General features: G+C 50.2%; 1 protein-coding gene across 1 annotated transcript; it reads right to left on the reverse strand.

Moving 5' to 3' along the window:
- Window positions 1–571: 571 nt before the first annotated feature.
- Window positions 572–8,509, reverse strand: TALDO1 (transaldolase 1). Its single transcript, XM_080619163.1, has 8 exons — window positions 8,395–8,509; window positions 6,060–6,183; window positions 5,512–5,619; window positions 4,745–4,876; window positions 4,129–4,304; window positions 3,302–3,499; window positions 2,166–2,311; window positions 572–896 (listed from the first exon to the last, which is right to left on the reverse strand). The coding sequence occupies exons 1-8, from the start codon at window positions 8,489–8,491 to the stop codon at window positions 864–866; spliced, it is 1,014 nt and encodes a 337-aa protein (XP_080475289.1). The 5' UTR covers window positions 8,492–8,509; the 3' UTR covers window positions 572–863.
- Window positions 8,510–10,598: the final 2,089 nt, after the last annotated feature.

Consider the following 10,598-nt stretch of genomic DNA (forward strand, 5'->3'; position numbering starts at 1 on the left):
GTTTCCACTACTGTCAGGGTACATGTAGCTTGTGCATGTGTTGTAATCTCAGTGGCATTTTCCCCTTCAGTCAACTCCCTCTTCTTGCTGTCACCTTGTTTTGGGCTCTCAGACAAGTGCTAAACAATTATACTGGATAAAATTCCTCCAGATACAATTTTCCCCCATTTAAAAGCATTGAAATATGCATTATGAGGGGATGCACCAGATTTGCCAACCAGCAAGTTACTACTGCTGCCAGCTTGGCTGCAGAGAGAGGAAAGGAAGGGACTGGAGCCTAGTTGGTATCGTGTTCTATACAGTATCATAGAATGGTTTGGGTTGGAAAGGACCTTAAGATCATCCAGTTCCAACCCCCTGCCATGGGGAGGTGTGTGTTGTGTATATAAATATATATGCACATATATATATCTACATATCCATATCTGCGTATGCAATATATATGTGTATCTTGTAAGAGTACTTGTGGGTTTAGTATCAAGGAAGGCTTTTGAAACCTGGGTCTTCTCTTTAGCCACAGTAAAACAGGATGAAAGGCAAAATCGCTTCTCAATGTGTTAAGGCTGTAGACTTCATTAGGAGTTTAGTATTAAATAAGTGTACAAAAGTGGGAACTCCTGTGTCACGTGTGTCTGCAGCAGTGAAATGAACAAGGCCTAAGGACAGGCTGGGTTACTTTGCATGTATTGACAAAAGTGCCACCAAAACTGGAAATGCTATTTGTCCCTTTGCAAATTGATAAAAAAAGCATGGTACAGAACTCTATCCATAGACAGCATGAGACTTGTACAGGTAAGACATTTGTACATCCATTTACTCTCGGGCGAGCCACTCTTCCAACCCTCAGGAACATCCTTGTTTTCCTACTTCCCGTTTTCAGCACTGAACATTCGTTCCTAGAAAGAGAGAAGGAAAACACCAGAAGCTGAGGCAGAGTTTGGGAGCTGAGCTTTAGTAATGCAGGTCACTGTGAAGTAGTTTTCAGTAACAGCAAGTTGTGGAGACCTCAGAGCAGTGTTTGAAGGGGACTACAGAGATGTAGGAGAGGGACTCTTCATCAGGGACTGCAGTGATGGGACAAGGGGTGATGGGTTCAGACTGAAACAGGGGAAGTTCAGGTTGGAGATAAGGCAAAAGCTCTTCCCTATGAGGGTGCTGAGGCTCTGGCATAGGGTGCCCAGAGAAGAGGTAAATGCTTCATCCCTGGCAGTGTTCAAGGCCAGGTTGGACGGAGCCTTGGGTGACATGGTCTAGAGTGATGTGTCCTTGCCCGTGGCAGGGGGTTGGAACTGGATTATTTTAAGGTCCTTTCCAACCCAAACCATTCTATGATTCTAAGTGCTAGCTCAGGTTCCTTGCTGTGTATTTTTTCCTCCAAAAAACACAGTTCAGTTAATGCCCTTTGAAAGCCTCTCCATAAGCTGACACAGGACTTCCACATGGCCTGACTCTACTCAGATCTGCTTGTGGTGCCTCCTAGTGCCAAGTACAGACATGATTTACTTCCAGCTCCCTATCTAGAGATTATTTACATGTCTCCTACCACTGCTGACAGCTGAAGAGTTTCAAATTAGACTTCAAGGCTTTTCACTTGGACAGCAGTGTTATCTTGATCAGCTGCCAGCCTAAACACTGCCTTGGGCCTCAAGCACCTGGTGTGGCTGTAGACATCTGCATAAATTCTTTCTTGAGATGCAGGAAGGTTTTATCATGTTCACTTCAGTTAGGTGGCCATTTTGCAAGCTGCCTGTCCTACATAACGTGTACCACCTGCATAGAAACCTGACCAGACTTGCTCACAGGTTCCTAATCCTTGGCCATACCACAGGGAGCTGCATGGTAGGAACATGAGAGGTGGCAGTGTGAGTGGTGGGCAGGTAGCGTAAGCCAAGGGGGTATGGCTTTAACCTGCCAGAGAGGAGACTGAGATGAGCTCTTAGGCAGAAGCTCTTCCCTGGGAGGGTGCTGAGGCGCTGGCCCAGGGTGCCCAGAGAAGCTGTGGCTGCCCCATCCCTGGCAGTGCTCAAGGCCAGGTTGGACACAGGGGCTTGGAGCAAGCTGCTCCAGTGGAAGGTGTCCCTGCCCGTGGCAGGGGTTGGAGCTGGAGGAGCTTTGAGGTCCCTTCCCTCCCAAACCACTCTGGGGTTCTATGCTATAACATCTACCTTTAACATCCTCTCCAGCTTAATTGCATCTGCAGCAAACTTTCTGATCCCATCAGATAGTTTCTCTACAGCCATCTGGTCTTCATTGTGGTGCCAGCGGAATGCCTTCTCATCCAGGTGGAGCTTCTCGAGATCACATGCCTGAGCTGTGCAATGGGACATAAAAGAGAGACAAAACCATCAGAATATAATCAAATAACCACCAGCTTCCTAAAACAGAAGTGATTTAGGAAGGACCCAGCTCCAGCTGTTGAATCATTCCAATTTCCAACATGACTTGCTACAGGGGGACATTCTGGGATGCAGGACTGAAAGTGCCCCTGACCTGGTTTTGGGAGAGGAACAGAAGGTAACCTAGATAGTGAGTTTCTCTTAAAATACAATGTTTATGTGCATGTTATTGTCTTGTATCTGCTTCCAAATGGTACTTTCAGGCCTATTACAAAGAATTATGCAGCAGTCCTACTGCAGTGAGACTTTGTAAGTAAATGTGCTGAACAATTTGGTCTTTGATCATTTAGCAAGTCCTTAACAAAAGCTCAACTGATAACACTCCTCCAGGCCAGCTCTGTCCTGTACCCAGCTGCCCATGGCTACACTGTGCACAAATCTCCTCTCCCGAGGTGTAAAGTAGCATTTGAAAAGGAACAGCAGTGCAATGGGAATGTTCATTCAAAGCCATTGTGGTACAGTATCACTAAGTCTTGCCTACAATTCACTTCCAGAGTTTCTGGAGGGAAACCCCACCTTTTGGCATGTTTAGGGCCAATTCCATCACTGATGCAATATTAAGATTAAACCAGGTTTGTCATCTTTGCTAATGGTCAGTAAACTCTTATCCCAAGTGTATGATGTATAAACTTCCTCCTGCCCTCTCAGGAGAAGGTGCATGGTATTAAAACACAGTCAGATCCCATCCTACTTCCAGTTAGCATCCTCAGTGTCACTCAAGACCCTAAAGAAGTGACTGTGTGGCAGTAGCAGCACTGTTATAATGAGGCTACAGTGCTTTAGAGGGGGGTCTTTAGAGGATTTACCCTTAGAGAAAGAACTGCAGAGCTGAGGGGAACAACTCACTCAACACTCAATAAGAAAGGGAGCCTGAGCAAGCCCCCATTCCCCAAAAGCAGACTTACCCTCTTTTATGCTGAGTGTGGGAGTTAACTTGACATACTCTTTGCTGAGCTCTGCCAAAAGCTTGGGTGAAATGGTGAGATAGTCACAGCCTGTCAGGGCTTTTATTTCGCCGGTGTTTCGAAATGAAGCACCCATCACAATGGTTTTGTAGCCAAACTTCTTGTAGTAGTTGTAGATCTTGGTGACGCTCTTCACTCCTAAAGGGGAGAAATCAGCAGCTTTCAGGATGGTACAACACAAGAGGGATGTGGAGCTGCTGGGGTGAGTCCTGAGGAGGCTGTGGAGCTGCTGCGAGGGCTGGAGCAGCTCTGCTCTGGAGCCAGGCTGAGAGAGCTGGGCTGGGTCAGCCTGGAGAAGAGAAGGCTCCTTAAGGGGAGACCTTAGAGCAGCTCCAGTGCCTAAAGGGGCTGCAGGAAACCTGGAGAGGGGCTTTGGACAAGGGCCTGTAGGGCCAGGCCAAGGGGAATGGCTTTAACCTGCCAGAGGAGAGACTGAGATGAGCTCTTAGGCAGAAGCTCTTCCCTGTGAGGGTGCTGAGGCGCTGGCACAGGGTGCCCAGAGAAGCTGTGGCTGCCCCATCTCTGGCAGTGTTCAAGGCCAGGTTGGACACAGGGGCTTGGAGCAAGCTGCTCCAGTGGAAGGGGTCCCTGCCCGTGGCAGGGGTTGGGACTGGAGGAGCTTTAAGGTCCCTTCCAACACAAACCACTCTGGGATGTACAATCATTTATAACATGCTCAAACCCAAGTGTTTTCACAAGGGGACTTATGAATCAACTGCACTTTGATGAGTAGCTACTGTATGTTTAATGGTATGTTAAAAGCTCACCTGGATCCTCTGAAGGTTCATAGCTTTTCTTGTCTCCATTTGCAACATACCAATCCAGGATACGTCCTACGAAGGGGGAGATCAGAGTAACTCCAGCTTCAGCACAGGCAACTGCCTGAGCAAAGGAGAACAGCAAGGTCATGTTGCAGTGAATCCCATACTCTGCTTCCAGGACCCTGCAGACAGAGGATTAAAACAGCAGTTTGCTCTCCTACTGAATGTCTGTTTTACTAAATAGTAGGTTAAACTATTGAGTTTCCTGAGTTATGTTAGGAATATTGCTCAGTTGAGAAGCTTTAAACGTTTAAACTAACAAAGTGTTTTCTGCTGCCAGAATGTGCTTTATTAATGCTGTTCCTTGAAGCAAATGCAGACTCCTTAGTGTGACATTTCAGGAAACTCTTACTTGTGGCCTGGCTCTTGTATGAGCAAACTTTTCCTCTTTCAACACAAAGCTGCAGCACAGCACCTTCTTTGCTCACTGCACCCTAGTGACAGGCTTCCTGGTGCAATGCTTTCAAAACAACTCCTTAGTTTAAGCATGGAATGTGTTTGGCAGGTGCCTGTGAGCAGGCAGAAGCATGCAATGAGTCAGCACACCAGGTACAGTACTTACTTGCCAGCCTGGATTCCTTCCCACGTTGAAGAGAGCTTGATAAGAATCCGATCTTTACCAATTCCTGCTTCCTTATAAAGGTCAATGAGGCGCTTGGCCCTTTGAATCATTCCTTCCTTATCAAAGGACAACCTTTGGAACAAGAGCAGGACTGCTTAAAATTGACTTTTAAATTCTCTCCCCCCAAACCCCACTGAAAAACATCGTCTTCTTTTATTAGTTATATGCCAATAGCGTGTTTCTGTTCTCAGAGATGCTTCCTGAGCCCATCAAGTAGGTGTTTGACAGCACCACTGCTCCTTGACTCAGAGGATTCACAGCTCCAGCCAGTTTTCCTTGAGAAAGTTACAGATTTCTTCCAGTTTTCCCCCATGAATGCAGGAGCTGAGCATTAGAAGTGACCTGGCAGTGAGTAGTTAACAGATAAACCCTATGTGAGCCTTGAAAGAAACTGTTCAAAGAGATCTCCTGGTCAACTAAGAAGACATCACACAGAAGAGAATAAGTGTACTGGAAGCATGAGGCTTCCTTTGCTTAAGGAGCAAGGGAAGATGACACAAATCCAAACTCAGCATTTCTTGTTCTCATACAGTTTTTTTTCACAGAATCAAGCAGGAAATCCATGTTCTAACTGAACATTAACAACATAAACTCTTGCTAATCTCAAACAGGGAGCTCTCTAGTCAAGAACATCTTTCTCCAACTCACATCATGTCTCTTTCTGCCTGTACAAATCTCCAGGGTAACCCAGAGGGAAAAGAGCCAACCTTGCATCCACCTCTGTGGACACACGCCCAGGTATCCGCTTCAGTATTTCAGCTCCAAAGAGCACAAAAAGTTTGTCACAAGCATTTTTGATCTGCTCCTCTTCTGACCTGGAAAGCACAGAGAGCAAAAGCATTTCGATGAGGGGGAGGAGAAGAAAATGTGCATTCACGCCTTGCCATGGATCTGAAGATCTAATTTCACAGCCCATTTAACATTAAGCTCCAGAGTTCAAACAGCCACTTCTCTGCTCCATGTTTATGTGCCACCCTCCCTGCACCACCAGCAGTGTTACCTTTGGACACTGTCTCCTATAATGCTGTCAACTCCAGTGTTCCCCTGAGCAGCACTAGAACGCCACGTGTGAACTGGTGCTTCAAAGCACATCCAAAATGAGCACAAGAAGTTCTGTCTTTAAGGATTAAGGCTTCTGGGGGCAGGAGCTACAACCATGAGGGGAAAATCCCAGTACACTGCTTGTAGTACTAAAGACTATTTGTATAAATAAGGTGTCTTAGATATCTAAGGAGATAAAAACCCCATTAGTTACCCGCCAAGCTTCTTCCCATAGGCAACAGCATCATCCACCAGTTCCTGGTAAGCTGGCATCTGAGCAGCAGCTAGGATCAGAGAGGGGTTTGTGGTGGCATCCAGGGGCTTGTACTCATCAATTGCTAGAGAAATAAAAAGAGCCTGTTTAGAACCAGGAGCAGAGCTGAGCAATTCAAAGGGGTTTGCTCCAGTGTGTGTGAATACAAACCCTCGTGGCTGTGGCATTGTAGTGTTCGTGATGGAGCAGATGAGTGCGGAGTGGCGTTTAAATGCTGCTGCCTGAAAGCTTGTCCCACAAGGACCACGAGGATAATGGAGCTACAACAGTGAGGTACAGCAGTTTGCTCGCTACTGCCCACAAGAAATGAACTTGTGGAAAAGACAGATGAGAAGTGGTACTCATTTTCAGCTTACATCAATCCCCATTGTATTCAGCAGCACAGCCAAGTTCCAGAAAGCACGATGGGGAGGTGAAGGGCATCTTTCTTCCCTCTGAGCAGCTGTCTACAACTGCTTGCACCAGAACTCCTCACCAGCCAGACTCCAGCAACTTTTCTTAGTGCTCTTGAAGCTTTCAAAGAGTTGCAGGCCATTTCTTAGCATCCATTCTTGTAATTCCCAGGTACTCCCTTCTGTACAGAAGTTATTTCACCCTTTGGTTTTCCTTAAGCCCTGGACTGCACCTATTTGAGGAGCCAGCCACTGTCTGCAGGAGCAGGCTGTGACCTCGATGCGTGGCCCTCATCACAGCCAGGCTGCCTGGCATGCAGAGCCTGACTCAGCAACCAGGGCAGAGAGGGAGCCTCTGCAGGGCCTTCCAGTGATTCCTGCTCCCGAGCTCCCTGGTTAGCACAGCTAAACATCAAAACCAACAGAACGTTCAGAACTGGCTCATTTTCCTCAGGGTTTTTTGGTGAAACCCCAAGTTTGAGAGTGCAACCTCATGTTTTGAGTCATAAAAGTATTGTTTTTCCATAGCTCCTTCCTGGGCCATTATCATGATCCTGGAGCTAGTCCATTCCGCACAAACAGGTCCTTCAAAACACGCTTTAATTCACATGGATATGGCTTAAAATAAAGCAGGATGCCAACAACAGTCAGTCCTGGAGCACATGCACAATTTTAGAGAAGTGTATGTTGGCTGCTGGTTACTTCTTGCCAGCATTGCAGCATCTGAAGGTTCTTGTGGGCGTCTGGCAACAGGCACAGTGGCCTCGTGAAGCCTGTCACTAGGAGTTCCTGGTTTTCCCCACCACCAGGAACTGCGGGAGCAAGAGCTGTGCCATCAGTGATTGACCTGAAGTCCATGTGCATGTTGTGATGTTCCAGGGAGTCAGATGCTGACTGAAGCCTTGTCCGGACCATCCAAAAGACCCACAACAGGCAGGCAGGGATCAAGTGTAAAACTGATTCAAGGAGTCTTTGACCCCTGAAGACAAACACCCCCTCGGCCATCACAAGGATGTTTTCACATCCGGGGTAGGCAGGTTTGAAATCCATGCCCCATCCCTGGCAGTGTTCAAGGCCAGGTTGGACACAGGGGCTTGGAGCAAGCTGCTCCAGTGGAAGGGGTCCCTGCCCGTGGCAGGGGTTGGAGCTGGAGGAGCTTTAAGGTCCCACCCAACACAAACCATGTTATGACTCCATGAATTTGCTGGGCTCTAGCCAGGTTTGTTGCTACTCCAAAGCACCCAAACCTCTCAAGGCTGAAGTTATCCCACAGTGCTGTCAGCTCTCCTGGTCGTTGATGAAGCTGCATCCGTGCTCCAAATCCTTTGTGGTACCGTGGTTCTCTCCTGTCAGACTGGCACAAGCGAGTGACCGTTTCTCCACAGCACTTGAAAGCAAGCAAGTTCCAGCCGTGCGTGACCTGGCGGCAGGATCAGTGCCTGAACACGCGCCCAGCACCGTGGGACGCGGGTGCCCGTGTGCTCTTAATCCTGAATTCACCGGTGTGAGCCGCTGCCGGTGCCGGTCGGGATGGTTCATCCGTCGCTGGGGGATTAGCGCAGCAGCAGATTACCGCGGGCCGCCGGGGGGGCCAGCCAGGATCCAGGACGTTCCCAGGGGAGGGATTCTCCAAGTCCCACGTCCCGGCAAACCTCCGTGGTGTGGAATTAAAACCGCCCAAACCCGCGCCTTGCCCCCCCCGCCCCGCGTTAGGTAACGGCGCCCTTCGCAACGCCGGACCCCCCCTGCCCCAGGGTGGTTCGCTCCCCCTCAGCCGCTCGCCCCTTGGGCCGGGCGCGCCCACCCTCCACGAGGCGGGGGGGGGGGGGGGAAGGAAGAAAGCAGTGACAGACACCCCCCCCATACTCCCCACCGCCTCTCACCGTTGAAATCCCCGGTGTCCGCCACCACCGTGGTGTGGTGTTTGAGCTGGTCCAGCACCGACTCCATCTTCTGCCGCTTCACGGGGGACACCGACATGATCCGCGGGGTGTGCGTGAGGCGGGACCGCGCCGTCTATGAGGAACCCGGAGGGGTGCGGGACTGTGCGCGCACCCGCCCCTCGCTCGCTCCTGACACCCGCCGCCCGCAGCCAATCCCATCCCAGGAGGGAGGCGGCGAGCCAATCAGGAGCGCGGAGGTAAGACGAACGGGACTGGGAGGAGCCGGGGTAGGGGCGAGGGGAGGAAGGGAGTCGCTGATTGGGCGGCTCGTGAGGGCCCGTGGTCACCTTGGTGACGGGGGATGCAGTTGCCCCCACTCGCCGTTGCCCGCCGCCCCGTGAGGACGGCCGGTGCCCGGGGCTGCTGCCCGGTCCGAGGGTTCCTCCTGCCCCTGTGAACCCCTCTGGGGCCTCCTCACCCACGGGCGAGCCGCCTAAACCGCCCTCAGACACCAGTTACCATTGGGGCAGCGCCGCTGCAGGGCTCCGCCGGGACACAAGATGGCGGCGGGACGGTGCCTGAGGCGTTGGCCCCGTTTAGCAGCTGTGAGGAGAGACTCGCCCGGGTTAACCGGTTGCTGGAGCTCAGCGGTGCGTTTCTTCCCTCGCTGTTGTGGCAGGGCTTGAAAGCGGCTTGTGAGCCAGGGCCCCAGCCTGCTCTACCGTGTGGAGAGCCCCTAACCCGGCAAGGCATGCACTCTTGGCACATAGGGCTGTTTATCCACCTAAGCTTCATTGGAGAGAAGGCGATGCTGTTAACAGGGTTGTGATTCCAAACGGGAATGTTGCAGAACCTGCCATTTGGCCTTTAAACAGAAGCTCTTTGGATCACGCTGTTCCCCTCATTTTGGCTTATATTGTTTTCAGCTGTGGAAGCTGCCATGGTAATTTCCCTTCCTGATACACAGGAATATGCTTTTGTACGATCTTCTGGTGCTTTGTTCTATCCAAAGGGAGGATAATGGGAAGAGGCGTTGGGTTTGAGTCCTGTTTGGATCCTGTCGCTGTGTAGGAAACATGTTCTCATTGCCTCCAGAGTCCTTTGCCAAGGGATAAGAGAGGCTCCTTTGTACATCCCTTCCCTTTGCTTTGTTCTTGGCCCTGCATTAGCTGGCATTGCCCATTTTTAGCTTGCCAGTGCAAAATGTAGCCTTGGGCACTATCTGTGTGTGTTGGCTCGACTGCATGTTCTAGAGCTAGGAGGCATCTGTTCTTCAGGATGATGAGCAAGCGGATGTTTTGGGTTCAGCCGATGCTTTCCCAACATTTGATTGGTATCACAGGTGGGATTTTCACCTACCCCTGATTTCAGACAGGAATGATTATCAAGGCCCTAACACCCTTCCTTTTGAATGCCATTCCCCCAGGAACAAAAGGAAACACAGCTCCAGGTACTCCACTGTGTATCTCAGTCTCACAGTGACATGAACCTGCCCGAGGGGAGACTGAGATGAGCTCTTAGGCAGAAGCTCTTCCCTGTGAGGGTGCTGAGGCGCTGGCCCAGGGTGCCCAGAGAAGCTGTGGCTGCCCCATCCCTGGCAGTGTTCAAGGCCAGGTTGGACACAGGGGCTTGGAGCAAGCTGCTCCAGTGGAAGATGTCCCTGCCCATGGCAGGGGTTGGAAGTAGATGAGCTTTAAGGTCCCTTCCAACACAAACCAGGCTGGGATTCTGTGAAAAATCAGTCCTTAAGAACTGCTTTTGTGTTTTATAGAACCATAGAATAGTTAGGGTTGGAAAGGACCTTAAGATCACCCAGTTCCAACCCTCCTGCCATGGGCAGGGACACCTCACACTAAACGATGCCACCCAAGGCTCTGTCCAACCTGGCCTTGAACACCACCAAGGATGGAGCATTCACAACCTCCCTGGGCAACCCATTCCAGTGCCTCACCACCCTCTCAGTAAAGAATTTCTTCCTTAGATCCAATCTAAACTTCCCCCGTTTCAGTTTGAACCCGTTACCCCTTGTCCTGTCACTACAGTCCCTGATGAAGAGTCCATCCCCAGCATCCCTATAGCCCCCCTCAGATACTGGAAGGCTGCTCTGAGGTCTCCACGCAGCCTTCTCCAGAGAAAGTGAAAGACACAGAGCCAGAGTTATAAGTATAACTTAGCTATTTTAATAAATCTTATACAGTGCATGG

Source organism: Psittacula echo, assembly GCF_963264785.1.
Source record: "Psittacula echo genome assembly, chromosome: 5".
In the NCBI taxonomy this organism is placed as follows: Eukaryota; Metazoa; Chordata; class Aves; order Psittaciformes; family Psittacidae; genus Psittacula; species Psittacula echo.